General features: G+C 43.8%; 1 protein-coding gene across 5 annotated transcripts in view; it reads left to right on the plus strand.

Moving 5' to 3' along the window:
• The window catches only part of tubgcp2 (tubulin gamma complex component 2), a 52,963-nt gene extending 40,881 nt beyond the window's left edge, over nucleotides 1-12,082 (plus strand). For 3 of the 5 annotated variants that reach the window (XM_085970422.1, XM_085970424.1, XM_085970423.1), the window contains exons 14-18: nucleotides 50-170; nucleotides 3,045-3,188; nucleotides 6,220-6,348; nucleotides 6,990-7,153; nucleotides 10,636-11,503. In XM_085970422.1, the coding sequence (XP_085826548.1) occupies nucleotides 50-170; nucleotides 3,045-3,188; nucleotides 6,220-6,348; nucleotides 6,990-7,153; nucleotides 10,636-10,744 (667 nt within the window). In that variant the 3' untranslated portion in view covers nucleotides 10,745-11,503. Of the gene's footprint in view, nucleotides 1-49; nucleotides 171-3,044; nucleotides 3,189-5,070; nucleotides 5,206-6,219; nucleotides 6,349-6,989; nucleotides 7,154-10,635; nucleotides 11,504-11,527 lie in introns of those variants that run through there. The other 2 variants (XR_015074195.1, XR_015074196.1) reach the window with 2 other exon arrangements.
• The last annotated feature ends 10,155 nt before the right edge of the window (nucleotides 12,083-22,237 follow it).

Below are 22,237 nucleotides of genomic sequence, written 5' to 3' on the forward strand. Positions count from 1 at the left end.
AATGGCTCAGATTCCACAAGTTCACCATCAATGTTGCTTTATCCTTTAGGTTTGCTGCTGCTTTTGCTTTGAGACAGCGAATGCTGAATTTTGTGCAGAACATTCAGTACTACATGATGTTTGAGGTTATGGAGCCGAATTGGCACATTATGGAAAACAATCTAAAATCCGTAAGTAATGAAAAACTTCAAATTAGCTGGAAAACAATTTACAGAAATCTAATGATACCTCACTTTTGCCTAATATTTTGCTCTAATGTACAAAATATTACAGAACTTAAGTTTAATGTCTCCCGGACTGTCGTTTCTGTACTTGGTGCTGTGCAACGTTTAACTTAGTCAATATGGAAAAGATTAGCTCAGCATTTCTTTTCAGTTATAATCATGAGCTAAATTACATTAAGCAAATATAAATTACCTGCTGTTAAAAGCATTTAGCTTTAATGAATACACTGAATATGTTTTGTTTTTTCCCTACTTGCTACCCTCACATAAACCTTTTGGCATTAATGGAAAAAATACTAAGGAAATCATAACCTAAATGTGGAAGACATTACTGTAGAGACAGATAATTAAATCAAAATGTGTGCTAACCATATTTTTGTCATGTAGTCTTATGGTAGTTATTAAAACATTTAAAGACAAGATTTCATAGTTATTTATGCTTTTGTTAATAGTGGCTATAGTGTATTCTGTTAATATTTATAAATGGAAGTATTTGAAGTAGAGATTTATCTTGAATGTTTTCACATTGAACGTAATGCTTTTGATTGTTATGTTCGTTAGAACTCTGTCATTGCCCTATTTCTTTTAGTTCTCCCCAAACAGGATGTTATTTTGGATGGTGATAAGAATGGAAAAGTTTGGGTTAACGATATTTTGTATGTACAGTTGGGGTCACTCAGTTTGCCAAACTCCATTCCCCAGTTTTAAAATATTAGTGCGGTTCACACTTAAAGCAATGTGACTTCTGCCCAGGACGTGGCTTAGAACCTTGGTTCCCATTGTGTGACTGCAGGCCTCTCTAAGTTTGGCCCAGTGTAATTGGTGACTCGCACCCAGCTTTTCTTTCGCTCACACAAAGCATGATTAAAATGGCAGCTGTGCTTATGCTGTGCCAAGAGAGGGTGATTTATACAGGACAGACTGAGGGAAGGAAATTGACTTGTGGTGCCCAGAGTACAGGACGGTTCCTGTTCTGTGCCGTTCGCACCACAAAAGGATTTTGAAATTTGATTTGCCCCACTGAAAATAAAAACCGCTAGGCATATGTGAATGCCCAGAAAGCAGCATCAACAACCAGAAAGGTGCCATACCTATAGCACGAATGTCTTCCGCCAGTGTGAATTCCTGGAACTCAAATCAGCTTGCAGTTGCATCACAGCCAATCCAGACTGGCTTCGATCAATTCAGGATCAAGTGTAGTCTGCGATGCAACTGCTCATCTGGAAATAGCTTTGTTTCTAAAACAAGTACAACCAGTGTGAGAGAGTTGCTTGATGCTGCTTAGGCATGCTACTTCGCATAGTTGCAGCTGCTCACAAACATATGAAGAGGGTAAAACAATAATATTGTCCTTGTGTCGAACGTATTACAGGAAACTTTGTGCTATCCGGAGGTGAACTATCCGGCAATCTGGAGCCACCGGCAAAAATCAGGAGCCGTTTTTTATTCTTTTTGTTTGTTTTCTTTGCTTTATTTGAACAGTCAAGCTCTGCAAGGTCTGTAGCTATAGCAACAGCTTTAGCTAGAGGCTTGCAGCCACACCCGAGTGTTTAGAAGCTGTTGCTAAGCAACAGTGTTTGTTGTCAGATACGGAGATAATCTCCGTATCTCTCAACATTAACTCTGGAGTGTCCGGCAGTTTTGAGGGAACGGCAGCAGCTCGGTCCCGTGGGTACCGGATAGCACAAAGTTTCCTGTAATACCAAACAAGAAGCTATCCCGCATGCATTCACCAGTTATGGATTTAATTCCCTTTCAAATACTTAACTTTTATTTCTTTATACAGTAGGTGATGAGTTCTGATTAGGCAAGTTATTTGACGCTGGAAGTTTTGCTTAAAATCTTGGTAAATTTGTGGGTAAAATTGCAAAAGTTACACTCCTCGAGATCCAGGGCTGAACCGCTGCTCCTGGCCTCCCTGTGTTCCGCCTCCACTATATTGCAGCCATTTGCGTTGCTGCTCGGTCAGTTCATCTGGGCAAGAAGGCAGTTTGTCAGATCAAGGGGGTCGGGGAGGCGACCCTCTCTCAAATGGACACTGTTCCTTTCTCCCTCCCAGTGCCTGAATTTTGTAATGGTGTCCATTGCTCTTTCACACCCGGCTCCCAATCCTGACTTCTGCTGCTCTCTCCCTCTGTATGATTAAAGGTCAGGCCACTCTGAAACAAAATCATGCTTGCCATGATGGGTTGTAAATGATAAATCATTAGTCTTAGTTATGACCTGTGAAGCTAATTTTTTGATCAGGAGCAAGGTATGGATTTAACTGCTATCTATCTGGTTCTAGGCATGAAGATAATTTAGCTCTATCAACTGGTCACTAGAAGACCAAAGGTGGACATTGACATTGGGCATCACTGAATTTGCATGCTGAATTAACACTGAAAGAAACAGCTGTATATTTGGGGGCGGGGAGAGGTGGAATTCAGGCCTATCGAAACAAACGTTAGCGGATCTCCCGATTGGCCACTGTAACTTCGACAGAAGATAGTCAGAAACCGTTCACGTGGTCTAGTCGAGGTTTCCGCCAATCATTCACGGCCGATTGGGAGAGCCTCGCACAAAGTCTTTGCACGCACCTGTTAAACAAAATGTAGGAGCTTATGAAGTTAACAGTTCAGTTTAGTGTCTATAAGTGAAGCTTCTTATAACCTGAGCAGCATGTTTTTGCAAGTTTAAATTATGGATGACATTCAGCACTCCTCCCCACATCTCCAATCAGAATCCAGCCATGCAGTATTTAACTGAAGTTCATGTGCGAAGTTTCTTGGGCGAACCAGCACCTTTCATAATTTATGACATTCTTTGGTACTTTGTTAGGCATCCAACATTGATGAGCTTTTGAGTTATCATACCAGTTTTCTGGACAACTGTATGAAGGACTGTATGTTGACCAATACAGTGCTGCTGAAGATCTTCTCAAAACTTATGTCCGTGTGTGTCATGTTTACCAACTGTATGCAGGTAAGCCCTGACGTAATAACGACTCACGACGCACTTGGTTGTACATAAAGCAAGGCTTTAATCAACTTGTAACAAAACATGGAGGTCTAGTTAGTAGTCACTAGCTTCCTGTTTCCAGATTGTCTCTGGCCAAGTTGGGCCCACGCCCGAGTGTTTATACTCCTCGGACGGCGCCCTCAGCTGGCCATTCAGTAGTACTTCCTGAGTTGCTTCTTGCAGAAGTTGCGATTCATGACAAGCCCATTTCTGTAGTTATGACTATTTTAAGTTTCAGTCCATATTTGGGGGGGGGGCTTTTCAATTACTTTTCATAAAATATTTGTTTAATGTTCATGTGTGTTCACCTGATGTACAAACCGATTGGAGCAAAGAAAAATGGGGAATTAGTTTATTTGTTGCCTCTTGGTAGGTCAGTACTGGTGAAAATATCAAGAAATCAGCTTTCTGATTCTATAAATTATATAGATAGATAGATGCTTATTAATGAAAAGCATTCCAATGACTGGATCTAATCTTGGATATTAATCCAGGAGAACCCATAGGTTTGATGGTGAATCAGTGTATATGCTGCACCTCAAAGGGTGGCTAGGCTTTTTTTTGTGACTCTTGCAGTCATCAAGTTACAACTGTTACCATTTGTTCCTCCCTCCTCTCTCACTTGCCACGTTCTCCCTTGCTTCCCTTGCCCATTTTTTCACCTCCTCCCCATTTCTTTTGAAGTTATTGACTCCTTGTTGGAGTCTTGTTCCGTGTAACTCGGGTAACTCATCTACATGGTCACTATTCACAGTGAACGCCTGTGGATTATTTGACCACAAGAGGCATCATAGCCAAACCCCGTCCTACCCTTCCCCGATGCCCACACAAGCTCATTTCAAGTCAGTGTCTGAATACCGTTCTGGAGCAGCAGCACTGGCCCGTTTTTCACTCCTGAACCTGGAGGCACTAAGGCAAATTGTTGTGCCTGAACCAGCGTCCCAGCAGCCAGCGGCTAAGTTAGCGCTGAGTGAATGTCAAAGCTAGGACTTCCTGGTGGTTATTGCTCAGCTACTGGGCAAACTTTGACTGAATTAGTCAGTGCTGCCTCTCTGTTAACACTTTTTGTAGTTTAAATTCTACAACAGTTCTCAAAAGTATCCAAGTTCTGATTTATTCAAAAGAATGCGGAGTATGGAAATGGTCTATAGTTCCATATGACCACTTCATTTTAATGCACAGTATTATACAAATTTCCCAGAATGTCTGCTCTTCTGGCTATTCTGTAGTAAAAACGATGTGCACGCTTTTGAAATTTAACGAGGAAGGTAAAAAATGAAAGGGTTAAAACTGACGCTGCTTAAATTAGTTGCATGCAATACATGATTCCAATTACTGTGCATTTGAAACACAACTTGTGCTCTACACATTCCCTAATCTTTGGTAAATGGCACAAGTGCTGGCACTTGGTTGAATTTAAACCTCAGAACCCATCTACAATTTTAGCCTTTATGATTTGTAATTTTGTGCCAAAACCAAATGATCTAACGAGGTTGATTACGAATATTTAGTTCACTCGCAGTAACACTAGTTCTAATTCTGCTTCAGTATTACAGGGTAGAAAAATGCACATTACCTGTCTAGCTCTTGCCTAATGGAGATGTACATATTTTTATACGATCATATTAAAGGTTAAACAGCTGCTGCAGCTTTCTCTCCCATTTACATTTTGGAGATTTTAAAGTATCCTATATACATCAAGGATGGAGGTTACAAAGATTCACCCTTCAATTACCAAATTCCATTTGAAAAGCCTATTGCATCCATCCTAAATTAAAGTGTAAATTATCCCAAATAATATGAGGTGTTTCAACCCAAAATATTACTTATCAACATTCTTTAACAGGCTGAATGGAGCTTTGTCTTAAATTTTTCAATTTTGGACAGAAGAAAAATTCCAAACTACTGAGGGAGCGCTGCGCTGTCGGCGGTGCCGTCTTTCGGATGAGATGTTAAACTGAGGCCCCGTCTACTCTCTCAGGTAGACGTAAAAGATCCCATGGCACTATTTCGAAGAAGAGCGAGGGAGTTCTCCCCAGTATCCTGGCCAATATTTATCCCTCAATCAACATCACCAAAACAGATTATCCGGTTATTTTCACAGTGCTGTTTGCTGTCCACACATTGGCTGCCACATTTCCTACCTTTCAATAGTGACTACACTTCAAAAGTACTTCATTGGCTGTAAAGTGCTTTGGGACATCTTGAGGTCATGAAAGGCGCTGTATAAATACAAGATTTTTCTTTCTATTTTTTGTGGAGGAAAGCATTGGCACAGACTTGATTGGCTGAATGGTATGTTTCTCTGCTGTGAATTACAAGATTTAGCAACAACTAGTTCTTTACCCTAAATATAGGCTACACTTCCACTATCATTTGTTCCTCTTTTTAAAAACCATATCAAGTCATCCAATGAATTATTCTTTAGAGGAATTTGGATGAACGGATGCTATATATGGAAATAAGCATTGAATCAAACATGAAATCAACAGAGCTATTGAAATTAACCAACAACTAGAACATTTGTCACTTTCATTCTGGCCAGTGCTTCCAACTGATGCTTTCCATATGCAAGCATCCAGTTCAGGGCATCACTTAGTCAGTAGGTCAGTCACTTAGTCAGTTTGTACAATTCTAACTACACTAAAATGTATCAAATATAAAATACACATGTCACATGCCTCAATTAGTGAGTTAAAAGTGCAATTAGATCAGAATCAAATCTCAGCAATTGACTTTCCATAAATGGGAATATGTTCCACAACTCCATTTTATTTTAGTTCCTAATTAAATTGCACACTTCCAAATGATGGCAAGTCCAAGATTTGTTAATTGTATTCAGCTTGGGTCCTAAGCAAAGCCAGACTGGTTGTGGGAAACAGAATTGTTGTCTCATGAATAGTTGCCGTCCCCTACCTCATCATATATTTTGTATTTATTTAGGATTCTGAAGTACTGCATACTATAGCTTTAAATTTCCTTGTTATATTCTCAGCGGTTTACTCAAAGCCTAAAGATTGATGGTGAGATGATGCGTCTGACACTGGCACATGGTACAATGAAGGGTCCACCAACTCAGTTGGAACGCTCCGAAGAGACTGAAAAGAAGAAGCTCACCAAAAAGGCAAATATTCTGTCGAATACCTTTTACTCTTGGCAACATCCTGACCTTGGCAATATACTGACAACAAATATTTTGTATTGAAAATACAGTTTTCTTGTAAAATTTAGCTTCTGTAGTTTATTGCAGTGGTTTAAAAAGAACACAATCCCTTTTTCATTGGGACCTGCAATTTAAATCCATCCCATCTGGAATGAAATGGTTCTTTGTGAAATTAATTTGGCAATCACAGCCCTCTTTGTAAATCAGTACAGACCCACAGAAAAGCTACCAACAATTTTGTACAAGTTGGCAATATCACTGGATGACTGGTGTAGAAAATAGAAATATTCACACTAATGCAGTAGGTGTGTTCTTTTAAGACCAGGATTAGGGTACACAGTGGGGGGGAGAAATGCAGAGTTTCATCTGCATGTGGGAGTGCTTGCGGCAGACACTGGAAGCAAAAATGGGAAATGTTTTTATTATCCAGCATTGAATTTTTATATATGTATTTCTGTAGCTTTTAAATTTCTCCAAGTTGTATGTAGACACTTCATATCTGAATTAGAAACCAAAAAGGTAATGATTCAGCGTAAGGTCAGTGAGAAATGTTATTCCTACTGTTGCCCAGACCAGTTTCTAAAACTTGGCTGTTTTCACAGTTTGTAGCAGAGCATGCAGATTCACTGCATTTGACATCTGGGTTCGAGGGTACCATCCATACATTTGACAACAACTTCTCTTCCAATCTGCTTGATCTGCTGGACAGATTAAGTATTTCAAGCACAAATGACTGCGAGCACAGTATGATCAACATCATTTACAGGTTAGTCACTGGCTCGGTTTCCTTCCCATGTACAGCCTTTGAAAATTGCAAATTTCTGCTGGTGCTGAATTCAAATTGGTTTGATTTGTTCTGCATATAAAATACAAGAGACATGAGTTACAGCCAGTCTCATCAAATGATAAAGGGCCTTTTGGCCTATCGAGCCTGTGTATGATTTTTGTTTTTCTGATTAACCATTTTATCTAAGCGTTTTGTTTTGTGAACGTCGTAGTTCCTTCCTTCTAGCTTGGAATTAATAGAATCATAGAAAGCACGGTGGCATAGTGGTTAGCACTGTTGCCTCACAGCGCCAGGGACCCGGGTTCGAATCCGGCCTCGGGTGACTGTCTGTGTGGAGTTTGCACATTCTCCCCGTGTTTGCGTGGGTTTCCTCCGGGTGCTCCGGTTTCCTCCCACAGTCCAAAGATGTGCGGGTTAGGTTGATTGGCTATGATAAATTGACCCTTAGTGTTAGGGGGATTAAATACGTGGGGTTACGGGGATAGGGTGGGGTATGTGTAGGGGTTACGGGGATTGGGTGGGATATGTGTCGGTGCAGGCTCGATGGGCCGAAATGGCCTCTATCTGCACTGTGGGGTTTCTGTGATTCTGTGAAAGTTACAGCACAGAAACTGGCCATATTTCCTGGTATTTTTCAGCACGTGAGCCACTCAGTCTAATCCCACCCTCCTGCTCACACTCCCATTCCTTTTTATAGTGCTTATTTTTAAGCAAAGGTGTAATTCCCTTTTTAAAAGAATCTATGGGCTTCACAATGATTGTGGCAGAGAATTCCACATTTCAACCACTCTTTGGGGGGGGAAAAAATTCCTCACCTCCTTTAATTGCTAAACTCATTACCCTCCATTTGTGTTTCTCAAACTGTTGTCAGAACCCGCGCAAGGTTTTGGATCAGTGCTTTGATTCTTCCTGTGTGCGGTGTAAGCAGCATTTTTGGCATCTTTTGCCCACAGCTTTGTTGTCTTTGCCTGATGTTCTTTAGCTCTGATGATGCCTAGCTGGTATAGCCACAGTTAGTGTCACCTAAAAGCTTCCCCTTGGACAGGACTAATGTTAATGGATCCGGGGAAGAGCCAGTTGGTTACACCTCCACCTCTTCGGCTTTCAGAATCATATTGCTCACTTCACTTATAAATCATGTTAGAGCAGAGAAAATGTAACTACGCTTGACAATAAAAGATGATAGTGAATTGCGGAGAAACCTTTTGGAAACACAGGCTCTCACAGGGAGGGGTGGGTGGAGGGCGGGTATCCTGGTTGGCCGCCATAAGTTCAGTATCCCCATTTATATCCAGTTTCCACCAGAGTTACTCCAGTCGATCTCGGAGAACCCTGAGGAAATTCCCAGTGACTAAACATGCTGGTAGATACTGATCTGCAAGTGAAACCAGTGATTGAGAAGTCAAAGTTGGTAATTGGGGAAAACCATGTAGGCTCTTCAAAGTGATGTTCTGCATGTATTTTGGAGCCTTGAAAGATAGATTAGTAATGCGCATCTTTGATTTAATCCTTTTGATATATACCCTTTAAATCGGCAAGCTCTCCCTTTTTTTCCTCATGAGTGTGTTTGCTAGCGTGCAGCCTTTTTTATTGGGTAGAAGGAAGGCATTATATGCTCTGCAGGCATCTCCTTATTTATATTTTAGGCGCTACATCAAAATACGGACATAAAAGAGGCTCTGTTGTAACAAGACCAGCAATTTGCTTTCCACACACGTGATGCCCTGCCAAAGCACAGTGTGCCATCTAGTGGCAGAGTTAAAAATGAATACACTTACTGTCTACAGTGACGAGCAATTTGGGACTTTGAACCCATGAAACTCGGGCTACAAGTCGGGCACAAGCATGTAATTGCCAAGTTCCATAGTTAATGTCACTTTGATCCAGTTATTTAATACTAATGCCTAAACAAGCGGCTGTGACGTGTCTGAACGACTATCGACCTGTCGCACTCACACCCATCATAATGAAGTGTTTCGAGAGACTGGTCTTAGCCCACATCAAAGCCAGTGTTCCTGCCTCCCTTGACCAACACCAGTTTGCCTATCGGGCAAACAGATCAACGGAGGATGCAATCACAACTGCTCTACACTCGGCACTGAATCACCTAGATGGTAAGGAGACCTACATCAGAATGTTGTTTATAGACTACAGCTCAGCATTCAACACTATCGTCCCCAACAAGCTGGCCACCAAACTCCAAACTCTTGGCCTGAACACTTCCCTCTGCAACTGGACCCTGGACTTCCTAACAAACAGACCCCAGTCTGTCAAATTAGGTAACCACACCTCCCCCCCCCCCCCCCCCCCGACCCTGAACACGGGGGCCCCACAAGGATGTGTGCTGAGCCCCCTCCTCTACTCCCTCTTCACCCACGACTGTGTGGCTGTTAATGGTTCCAACACCACCATCAAGTTTGCAGATGACACCACGGTAGTAGGCCAGATCACCAACAACAATGAGTCAGCCTACAGGGAGGAGGTCCAGCATCTCGTGAAGTGGTGCGCCGACAACAACCTGGCCCTTAACACCAAGAAAACAAAGGAAATAATCGTGGACTTCAGGAAGTCCAAAGGCGGAAGTCACACCCCCATCCACATCAATGGGGCGGAGGTGGAAAGGGTGGCCAGCTTTAAGTTCCTCGGAGTCCACATCACGGAAGACCTCTCCTGGTCCCTCAACACCTCCTCTCTGGTGAAGAAGGCCCAGCAGCGCCTATATTTCTTGAGGAGGCTGAAGGGATGTAATCTGTCACCCCCGATCCTCTCTAACTTCTACCGCTGCACTATAGAGAGCATCCTGACAAACTGTATCACGGTATGGTACGGCAGCTGTAGCTCCCATGACCGGAAAGCCCTGCAGCGGGTAGTCAAAACTGCCCAACGCATTACTGGCACCCGGCTACCGACCATAGAACATATATATCAGAAACGCTGCCTACGGAGGGCACGGTCCATCATCAAAGACCCTACCCACCTCAGCCAGTCTGTTCGCCCTCCTACCATCTGGAAGACGCTACAGATGCATTCGCACCCGTACGACCAGATTTAGGAACAGCTTCTTTCCCAGGGCTGTCATCCTACTGAACTCCACAAATAAACACTAAAGCCTGCACATCTGCCGATGCACTTTATTAAGGTCATATTTATGCCAATATATATGTACAAATGTATGTTGAAATGTTTAAGTGTCCTAATCCAAATTGTACACTCTCGGGAGCCGCAAGCCTACATTTCGTTGTACTGCACTTGTGCACTAACAATGACAATAAAAGTTGATTTGATTTGATTTGAGATGCTTCAACATTACCACACACCAACCAGAATGTAACTTAGTATGGGGCTGAGAAGAATGTCCTCGCGATCATATGTGCAGTTCCAGAGCGTGACGATTATTTATTTTTCTTTATTAATATCAGTAATTTTACCTGTTTGACTGCTTTTGTGTTTGTCCATTGCAGGTTAGATTTTAATGGATTTTACAGTGATCGCCTTGAACACATGTCTGCAGAAAGAAGTAAACCGCAAGGCCAGCAAGGAATTGTTACAAGAACATTATCGGCTCAATAAAATGCTAGAAATGGCTTATTGTAGATTTGCCATCATAATGACTAATAACTGCAAAAAAAATCAGTATACCTGTGTGTAATAACTGAGGCTACTAGAAATTCATACTCTGCAATGTAAGTTTTCAAATATGTAATTAGATTATTTTGAAGCTTTTGTGAATAAGATTCATTTGTTAATACTATGTTAGTTTGCAACTAGCTGTCAGAAAGGAAAAGAAAATGAAGTTATTTTTGTGTTCAGTATTTCTGAGTGATGAGAGGCTGGTGTGAATTCCAGCCCCTGCGGAGATTTGCACCCAAATAGTCCGTCTCCTCTTCCTGCTCGCCCCCTCCTCATGACGTGTTGCTATTCTCAGATTAGGTGTCATGCAATTGGGGGAAAGGAAGTAAAGGGGAAAAAATCAGCAAAAATGGAACCCACTCCCTGCGACTATAGTGTAAGTAGCCAACCCCAGAGCTGCAGGAGGGGGCCATACCATTGCCCACTGCTCGGTGAAGAGATTAACAGAGGATTGAAATGGAAAGCAGGGCGAGAGGGGAATCTGAGGGTAATGTTTTGAATTTTCTAACAGTGTTCTGTTGAGTGCAGCAATGTGTAAATGGGGTGGTATGTTTTTTCAAAAGCCGAGAATAATTTCAGATTTTTATTTTAAAGTCATAGTGCCTTCAATCATTTCACTTTACACACTGCACTTCAATTTTTATTATATTTAGTATATCTGACTAACAATCTGTAATAAATATTTCAATATGAAACGCATCTAAATTGTGCCTTTTCTTTTAGTACTATGTTTGAGAGTGCAGTGTGTAGACTCCAAGGAACTGAAGCGCAACTCTCAACAGTCCTCGAATAAAGGACGTTTTTTCGTACTTGTACAAACTGGATCCAAACCCAGGTGCAGACTTTGATTGGGGGTTTGTGCTGTGTTCCACAGCTCAATTTTTCTATTCATTTTCATGCTACAGTTGTCAGTTTGTGGATTTGGTCTGCTTGTTAAAAGCACTCTTAGCAGGACATCTAAAGCAGAACCCAAAGAAAAGACAGCTGCCAGCCAATTGGCTGTGACCTTTTTATTCCCACTTGAACGAGAATGTCAAAATTGAGATCAAACTACAAGAAATCGCTAGTATGAACATGCACCCTATAATGTCTTGTGCTGTTGTTGAGAATATTTAGCATCTAGTGGAGCTAACAAGGAAGTTAACTTTACAGTAAGTCAGAATGTATCCTGTTCTGATACCTCATTATTTTTTTCTGCTGATTTGTATTGAATCTCCCTTTAAGATGTTAGATTTTTATAATTTAACCATCATTAATAAAAAGTCATTTTGGACTTGAGATGGAATGACTCTTTTAAGGTCAACTCTGCCCATATTACTCCCAAGAGATGCAACAGAAAAGCTAATTGCCATTTATCCCACCGGTATTAAAACTTGAATGGTACTTCCTTCACAGGGTGGAAGTGCTACTTTATTCACTGATCTCGCACCAAGTCCTGTTCACCCATCGCCCCTGTGCTCGCTGACCTACATTGGCTCCCGGTTCGGCAACGCCTCAGTTTTAAAAATTCTCATCCTTGTTTTCAAATCCCTCCAGGGCCTCGCCCCTCCCTATCCCTGTAACCTCCTCCAGCCCTACATCCCTCCAAGATCCCTGCGCTCCTCCAATTCTGGCCTCTTGCACATTCCCGATTTTCATCGCTCCACCATTGGCGGCTGTGCCTTCAGCTGTCTAGGCCCTAAGCTTCCCTTCCTAAGCTGCTCCGCCCCTCTCCTCCTTTAAGACATTCCTTAAAACCTACCTCTTTGACCAAGCTTTTGGTCACCTGTCCTCATATCTCCTATGTGGCTCGGTGTCAACATTTTGTTTGAAAGCGCTCCTATGAAACACCTTGGTTCGTTTTACTACATTAAAGGCACCATATAAATATAAGTTGTCTATCAGTTTGCCTCCTGAAGGCACCAACTCTCATTAGGGTTATGGATCCACATGTGCTGGTAACCCTCCAGGATGTCATCCAAGTGCACATTCTTCTTGTGCTAGTCTAGACAGTGAGCCTCTGCAAGCTGTAGAGGGTGTCCTCGGCCCACTTCCAGCACAGGAAATTGGATATCAATCAGGCTGGGAGCCCAGACTCCGATTCTTTTCTCCCCTCAGCCTTGGGGTGCTCGGGCTAGTTGTAGGGTCCAAACTGTCGCCCGTGAATCAAAACTGGAACCTCTTGGACTGTCTGGCTTGATACCACCCCATGCAATGTATTTACATATATTCTGTATAAAACTTATGAAGGAAGCTACAACTGCAAATGTTCTTTGTGCCCACTTGGTGGCACTGTCCTCTACCCAATGAGTTAGTACAGAATTATTCCTTTTAGGGTAATCAGCTAACCAAAGACAGACTCCACTTCAAAGCAAATTCACACACAAAGAATGCAGCAGTGAATGAGTGTATAAATGTATAAAATCACAATGTAGGCTATTGATTACTTAACCTAACGGCTATAATGCTAAAGTAAATAACCCAAATATACATTACTAATGAAATGAATTCAATTGAATGTCTAGTTTAGAACAAGCATGAAGTTGAACCAATGAGAAATTACCTCATTTTTCCAAACTAGATTATTTTGCTGTTTTTCAACTCAAAACACTGAACCCTCTTTGAACCCAAGTCAGAAATACTTATTGCTGCTCATACTGAAGGTCTGGGATGTTTCTACAATATTTGTATCGAAATATTACCCCTGGCCCCTCCTGAAAGCATTGACACCGTGCTGGATATAGCTCGACGGACACCCTCCAGTAACTCTCCCAGTGGTCATTATCTCTCATTGTCAGAAGTAAGGATGGGGAGAGGAGCACACGATAGCTGCGTGTATTCCTGCGCTTGTTCAAAATCCACATTCGCATACCCTAGCTGAGATCAACCAACTTGGCACAGACATGAACCTAATCTAGGTCTTTCCCATTCAATATGATTCAGCTACTCACAGTAAGCCCACTGAGCTACTGGGAGAGCCTGCCCTGCTCTTAACTACAGGAAACTCTTTATTATCCGGCACCGACGGGACCGGCGTGGTGCCGGTTTATCAAAAAGTCCGGATTACAGAGAGGTATAGTTAAAAGGTATGAGAGCTCCGTACATAGCAACAAATCCAGGCTTCCCTGTTGCTTAGCAACATGTGCAGGAACTCTGGCCACAGACCAAGCGTCCCTGTTGCTTAGCAACAAGTGCACGAACCCCAGTTACACAGCCACAGATCCAGGAACTGTCACTAATATGAAGTAAAACTTACCTGAACCTACTCCTGAATTTTGCCGGTTAACAGAGATTTCCGGTGTGTGTGGTTTTTTAGGTGCCGGTTAAAAGAGAGTTTCGTGTACTTGATTTTCTTGAAGCTCTTTAAATTTATTGTGCTTTGAAATGTTTTTTGTTGAATTTAGTGTTCTTCAAGGCAAGAAATATCAGCTTTGGGAAGCTGAACCTTTCCTCCCAGCTCTGAAATAACATAAGGTTACGTGCAATAACTTTCAAAATCAGCTACTCCTCCAATGTCCCTCAACATCAGTTTCTGAAATCATCTACTGTTTGAATTAGACATGGTGATTGCTGAATTTTAGGTAGTTTCTAATGTGGATGTGCACCCATCATAAGTAGCTCAAAACCATCTAATATTGGTTGTCAAAAGCATGAAGCGAATGGGGAAGTCTCACCTCTAGTCTCCCCAAGGACACAATGTGGTTTTTCTTAAAAATCACTTTAATTAGTGTGGACCTGCTCACCGCAGTATCTTGAATAAAACTCAGTGTCCAATCTGGTTCCCTACATGCAACTTTCAGCTGATGAGTAATTGCAGCCATTTATGCCCCCTCCCACAAATCTGGGGTGGAACATTGCTCAGGGCCACGTTCTGTTGTTCCCCCCCCCCCCCCCCCCCAGCTTACTGTACCTCTGCCTTCCTTCCTCCCTCCACCATCTCCCAGTGGCTGTGCTGAATGCGCCTGCCCACTCCCCACATGATGGTGGGCTTAAGTTTAATTGTCCACCATCACTCACGACTGGATGTGGCAGGACTGCAGAGCTTTGATTTGATCCGATGGTTGTGAGATCGCTTAGCTCTGTCTTATCGCATGTTGCTTGGCATGCAAGTAGTCCTGTGTTGTAGCCTCACCAGGTTGACACCTCATTTTTTGGTATGCCTGGTGCTGTTCCCGGCATGCTCTCCTACACTCTTCGTTAAACCAGGGTTGATCTCCCGGCTTGATGGTAATGGTAGAGTGAGGGCTATGCCATGAGGTTACAGATTGTGGTTGAATACAATTCTGCTGCTGCTGATGGCCCACAGCGCCTCATGGATGCCCAGTTTTGAGTTGCCAGATCTGTTCGAAATCTGTCCCATTTAGTACGGTGGTAGTGCCACACAACGCGGCGGAGGGTATCCTCAACATGAAGACGGGACTTCGTCTCCACAAGGACTGTGCGGTGGTCACTTCCACCAATGCTGTCATGGACAGATGCATCTGCAACAGGTAGATTGGTGAGGACGAGATCAAGTAGGTTTTTCCCTCTTGTTGGTTCCCTCACCACCTGTCGCAGACCCAGTCTGGCAGCTATGTCCTTTAGGACTCGGCCAGCTCGGTCAGTTGTGGTGCTACCGAGCCACTCTTGGTGATGGACATTGAAGTCCCCCACCCAGAGGACATTTTGTGCCCTTGCTACTCTCAGTGCTTCTTCCAATTGGTGTTCAACATGAAGGAGTCCTGATTCATCAGCTGAGGGAGGGTGGTAGGTGGTAATTAGCAGGAGGTTTCCTTGCCCATGTTTGACTTGATGCCATGAGACCTCATGGGGTCCTGAGTCAATGTTGAGGATTCCCAGGGCTACTCCCTCCCGACTGTATACCACGGTGTCACCACCTCTGGTGGGTCTGTCCTGCCGGTGGAACAGGACATACCCAGGGATGGTGATGGTGGTGTCTGGGACATTGGTTGTAAGGTATGATTTGGTAATTATGACTATGTCAGGCTGTTGCTTGACTAGTCTGTTGGGACAGCTCTCCCAATTTTGGCACAAGCCCCCAGATGTTGGTAAGGAGGACTTTGCAGGGTCGACAGGGCTGGGTTTGTCGTTGTCGTTTCCAGTGTCGAGGTCGATGCCGGGTGGTCCGTCCGGTTTTATTCTTTTTGTTTTTCGTAGCGGTTGTTTACAACTGAGTGGCTTCCTAGGCCATTAAGAGTCAACCACATTGCTGTGGGTCTGGAGTCACATGTAGGCCAGACCAGGTAAGGACGGCAGATTTCCTTCCCTAAAGGACATTAGTGAACCAGATGGGTTTTTGCAACAATCGACAATGGTATCATGGTCGCCATTACTAAGACTAACATTTAATTCCAGAATTAAATTTAATTGAATTTAAATTCCACCAGCTGCCGTGGTGGGATTTGAACCCATATCCTCAGAGCATTTGACTGAGCCTCTGGCTTACTGGTCTAGTGACATAACCACTACGCCACTGCCTCCCCATGAGTGGTGGTGGACAATTAAACAGTTAACAGGAGGAGGAGGCTCCAAAAATATCCCCATCCTCGATGGTGGAGCCCAGCATGTGAGTGCAAAAGACAAGGCTGACGCATTTGCAACTATCTTCAGCCAGAAGTGCCGAGTGGATGATCCATCTCGGCCTCCTCCTGAGGTCCCCAGCATCACAGATGCCAGTCTACAGCCCATTCAGTTCACTCCACGTGATGTCAAGAAACGGCTGAAGACACTGGATACTGCAAAGGCTATGGGCCCTGACAACATTCCGGCAATAGTACTGAAGACTTGTGCTCCAGAACTAGCTGCGCCCCTAGCCAAGCTGTTCCAGTACAGCTACAACACTGGCAATGTGGAAAATTGCCCAAGTATGTCCTGTTTACAAAAAGCAGGACAAATCCAACCCGGCCAATTACCGTCCCATCAGTCTACTCGCAATCATCAGCAAAGTGATGGAAGGTGTCGTCGACAGTGCTATCAAGCGGCACTTACTCAGCAATAACCTGCTAACTGACGCCCAGTTTGGGTTCCGCCAGGGCCACTCAGCTCCTGACCTCATTACAGCCTTGGTCCAAACATGGACAAAAGAGCTGAACTCAAGAGGTGAGGTGAGAGTGACTGCCCTTGACATCAAGGCAGCATTTGATCGAGTGTGGCATCAAGGAGCCCTAGCAAAACTGAAGTCAATGGGAATCAAAGGGAAAACTCTCCATTGGTTGGAATCATACCTAGCACAAAGGAAGTTGGCTGTGGTTGTTGGAGGTCATTCATCTCAATCACATGACATCACTGCAGGAGTTCCTCAGGGCAGTGTCCTAGGCCCAACCATCTTCAGCTGTTTCATCAATGACCTTCCCTCCATCATAAGGTCAGAGTGGGGATGTTCGCTGATGATTGCACACTGTTCAGCACCATGTGAGACTCGTCAGATACTGACGCAGTCCGTGTCCATATGCAGCAAGACCGGGACAACATTCAGACTTGGGCTGACAAGTGGCAAGTAACATTCGCACCACACAAGTGCCAGGCAATGACCATCTCCAACAAGCGAGACTCTAACCATCTCCCCTTGACATTCAATGGCATTACCATCACTGAATCCCCCACTATCAACATCCTGGGGGTTACCATTGATCAGAAACTGAACTGGACCAGCCATATAAATACTGTGGCTACAAGAGCAGGCCAGAGGCTGGGAATTCTGCGGCGAGTGTCTCACCTCCTGACTCCCCAAAGCCTTTCCACCATCTACAAGGCACAAGTCAGGAGTGTGATGGAATACTCTCCACTTGCCTGGATGAGTGCAGATCCAACAGCACTCAAGAAGCTCGACACCATTCAGGATAAAGCAGCCCGCTTGATTGGCACTCCATCCACCACTTTAAACATTCACTCCCTCCACCACCGGTGCACTGTGGCTGCAGTGTGTACCATCTACAAGATGCACTGTAGCAACTCGCCAAAGCTCCTTCAACAGCACCTTCCAAACCCGCGACCCCTACCACTTAGAAGGACAAGGGCAGCAGACACATGGGAACATCACCACCTACAAGTTCCCCTCCAAGCCACACACCATCCTGACTTGGACCTGTATCACCGTTCCTTCACTGTCGCTGGGCCAAAATCCTGGAACTCCCTTCCTAACAGCATTATGGGTGTACCTACACCATATGGACTGCAGCGGTTCAAGAAGGCGGCTCATCACCATCTTCTCAAGGGCAATTAGGGATGGGCACTAAATGCAGGCCTAGCCAGCGACGCCCACATCCCATCAATGAATAAAAAAAAGTTAAAGGTATGCAAATGAGAGGGCACACATCCTCCAATGTATTTCCCTCTTTGCAAAGGCCACCTGTTTTATGACTGTGCACCATCTCCTCTTGAATGAGGTGGCGGTGAGGAGGGTGTTTGTCACTCCAGCCCACCCTCTGCATAGGACAGCATTGCAGTACACTTGGAAGCAGATGGAGGAGGAGGACATAAGGATGCAGTTGGCTGTTGCTACCACTGGCCGTGCCAGGTACAGTATATGGTAAGTGTTAGATCCAGTTCTTGCAGCAGAGGGCGCAACTCTTCATCTGGTCCTCCAATGCTCTTGAGCCTCTGTCGCCAGCTGCAGGTGGCCATTGCCAGGTAGGTACAGGTGTGACGGTACTGGCAGTCCACCTCATTCCAATGCTGGTCCTCTTCCAAAAAATATAAGGGGAGAAACCTGCTGTCCAAATATTGTGGATGTACCAAAGTAATGGCTGTTCCAGAACACTTGGCACAAAGCCTGATCATTTAAATGGAAACAGGAAAAAAAACGAAAGCAGAAAAAAAGTTCTGTAAAAGCCTCAAAATACTGCTACAAATGTTAGTGTGGGCTTCTTTAAGTCCACTTCTGTAAACGACACAAGCCCCAGCAGCCCTGGGCACATGACTGACTGTTGTTCCAGCATAAACGTGGAGAAATGACATGAACATCCAAACAACGTCATCGGGGCCTGACTTTAATACAACAACCTGTAAACTGGTGGGTGCTTTCAATGCTGGTGCCAAAACCCAACTCCATAATTGAATGGAACATTAACTAAATCAAAATCCGATGTGATGGATCTCCTGCCAATTTTACTACTCGGTTATGCCCACTTTCCATCCATCTATCAGGCATAACCAATCGGACAATCTACCCTAGTGTGTCTAATATGAATCTGAAGCTGCTTCAAATAAAAGAGGGGAAAAAAAACAGATTTTCTATATTTTGGAATTAATTGCTGAGTTTTAAAATCCGTTTCTGCTGCAGAACAATTTGAGGAGCTTCTTCCAGTGAAATGCAGATGCTCACATGGGACATTACAATTTGTGAGAGTTTTTTGCGTCATAATTTTCCCAAGACCAGTAATACCGGCCAAAAATATAATGTCACCCTTGCGCTCAATGCAGAATTTGTATTTAAATTAAACAATGACTTTATCCCACCCTTCTGCTGAGAAGGAGGCTCCAGGCTTTGTCACAGCTTCCTTGCCTCCAGGAAGAGAACGTTGACTATTTTGGTGTTGGCTTTTTATCTTGCCTGTTCACCAATGGTAGCACTAACCAAAACAATTAGCAATACCATACCAGACCCAAACCACCACCCCAGTACCAGCTCTCTAAAAGAAAATTAAAATCTAGTATCTTATCATTGTTACAACTATCAGTTGGAGACCAGGAGGATCAGCTGCCTGGGCTCTTCTACTCTTAACTAACTGAATGGGCTGGATTTTAATACTGGAGGCGTGTAGGAGGCGGGACTACAACTTTCGGGGTTGTAGTCCCGCCTCCATCGAGTTGTGGCCAACCCACGCGATTTTCACTTGATTGACCTTGTTGAGCACGCCCAGCGGGCTCAGCAGGCCAATTAAGGGCCACCCGGCAACAGGTGACGTCACAGATTGACATTTCTTGACAGATGAAATATCAGCGTTTGACAGCTCTTTGAAGCTGTCAAACACTGACAATCTGTACTCCAAGTTAATTCCTTCCTCTCAGGCTGATTTAGAGATCTCTCCAGAACAGAAAGCTGAATGGTGCAACTTTTGACAGCTCGCGGCCATTCTGCTTTCTGTGCCGGTGAGATGAGGGACTCCCGAGACCTGAAGGAAGGAAGGCTGTAAAGGTAAGTAAATGTAAGTAAAACTTCTTTAAACACTTTACACACACCAAACACACTTACCTTTGCACTCATGCACCCATCACTCACCTGAACACTGGACATCTCGAACCCTCCAAGCCCTTCAGCCCGACGGCCCGCCTCGCTAACTTGGCGTGGTTTGGAGCCGTCGGGAATCCCACACTTCAGCAATAAAAATAGGGATTAGGCTAAAAACTGCCTGTTAACTACCTGTTAACAGGCAGTTAATTGGCACTAATCCCCTTCCCGCCTCGGGGAGGCGGGTCCCAGCACAGGTTGGGTATCTGCCGCCTTTGAAACTGGCATGGGGGCGGGATGGGTTCGTGCCCCCTGATTTTGAGATTTTAACCCCCCACATACCTCCAATCCCGCCTCCACAGCCCAATGAAAATCCTGCCCAATGTGTTTATCTTGTTCTTTGAAGGTACCGTATCATTTGGTATTAAACAAATGGCCAGGGAGATAGCAGTCAGTCTACGTGATGTACAGTTGAGTAAAAGGTATCAAGATGTGTGGGAAACCAGATCAACAGTGCCTTAATATAATTCTAATCTACAGCTTGCAGCACTAGAGGAGAAAATGTAACTCCTGTTATCACATAGCTGCTATAAAGACAAGCAGAAAGGTGGCTTTTAATGTGATTGATATTAACTGAAAGGGTCAAGGGGAATGTACATGTGCTGCCCTCCTTATATCTTCATACAATTGTTCTCAGTTAAAAGTACTTATAAACATGATCCCTAGAACCTAAAGCTATTGTTTTTTTGTTGAAAGGGCCCAATTGTTTTTGTGTATTGGGTTGTACAACATGTGGTGCAAACAGACATAATAATAACTAGACAGTCTCAGAAACTTAACCCGGTTGGTAACATAGAAAGGCTTATGACTAATTGTACTGGGATACCAATGGGCACATCACAGATTTCCAAAAGCCTAAAGCATTCTCTAATAATCCTGTCCATTTATTATTTTGAATCCTCAAATTCAAAGTGGTTTTTTAATTAAATTTATTCCCCTCCCATTTCCTCCCCTTTTTTCCTGACCTGTGCTGGGATACATCCTTGAGCAATCTCAAGTACCTTGCCCTCTGGCCATCTTTCATGCACGAGCCCAGACAGTCAGTGTTTATAAGGCATTTGATTGTGGAGGGTATCACCGCTGAGCTCAATCCTCCCTGATATCGAGGCATGCATCCTCACTTTCCAGCAGGAATCATTGGATTGCAATCGAGAGAGGGAACCCCTGACTGATTTTCTTCCCTTCCCCAGTCCAGGAGTGCTGAGGCCAGGTATAATGTCCCTATTGCCAATCAGACTGGCATCAACTAACTTGGTATAAATGCAAATCCAACATGAGGACCTCGTGATCTGAATGTCTCAGTTCTGAACTGGGTGGTGCACTTACCAACTGAGCCATTGGGGGACCTCAAAGCATTCTCTCAATCAGAATCATCGTTAATCCTTCAATAGAGCCAGAATATCATGTCAATTTTTTGCAGTAAGTTCTTTGCTGATTGATGAGACCTATATTTGTTCGGAATGAGTGACCGCAGGTTGAACAGTGGATCCTGGATACACCAGGTTGGAAATTTTGATTTTTCAAGTGAGACTTCCTCAGCTCGCGATTACATTCAGCATCAGCAATGCAACAGGCCTCATAGTAGGAGGTGGGTGCCTTCATGGATTTTTTTTTTTGCCTTAGCAGGAGAGTATGAGACTAGAGAGATCCTTGCTTAGAATCCAATACGGTCCTGGGCTCTAACAGTATGGTCACACCATCCTTTACGATATCTCAGTCTGAATTCAATATAAAGTGCACAGCTCTGATTTTATCTAAGTGATACCTGCAGCCAATAAAATGGCAGTGAGACTACGTAGTTGCACTGGTTTCTCTGTTCCTCACTCAGCTGGCGGTTTGGATGGCAGCCCACACGAGCAGGTTATTCTTAGGGGTGCGCACACCTTGCAGAGGACCAGAGTGAAACACTTAACTCCACTTGTAACGTAGATGTTTATTGATTTCACCATTATGCAACACCAGTAAGTATACTGCCCTCGTAACAATAAAGGAAATGACTTCCCAGTGAGTCTTGGGACAATGTCCTTAACTTTCTTCACTACTTTAAACAGTTTTCCGAACCGAAGTGACAAAAGCATTTGAATCACGTCATTAAACTCATGAGTGTAATGATGAGTCTTTCTATCTCACTGCCATGTTCAGATGTCAGCTGGGGCTCAGTGGGTAGCACACTCACCTCTTGAGTCAGAAGGTTGTGGGTTCAAGTCCCACTCCAGGGACTTGAG

Source organism: Somniosus microcephalus, chromosome 29 (genome assembly GCF_052327205.1).
Source record: "Somniosus microcephalus isolate GS21.2 chromosome 29, FLI_Smic_1.0, whole genome shotgun sequence".
Classification (NCBI taxonomy): domain Eukaryota; kingdom Metazoa; phylum Chordata; class Chondrichthyes; order Squaliformes; family Somniosidae; genus Somniosus; species Somniosus microcephalus.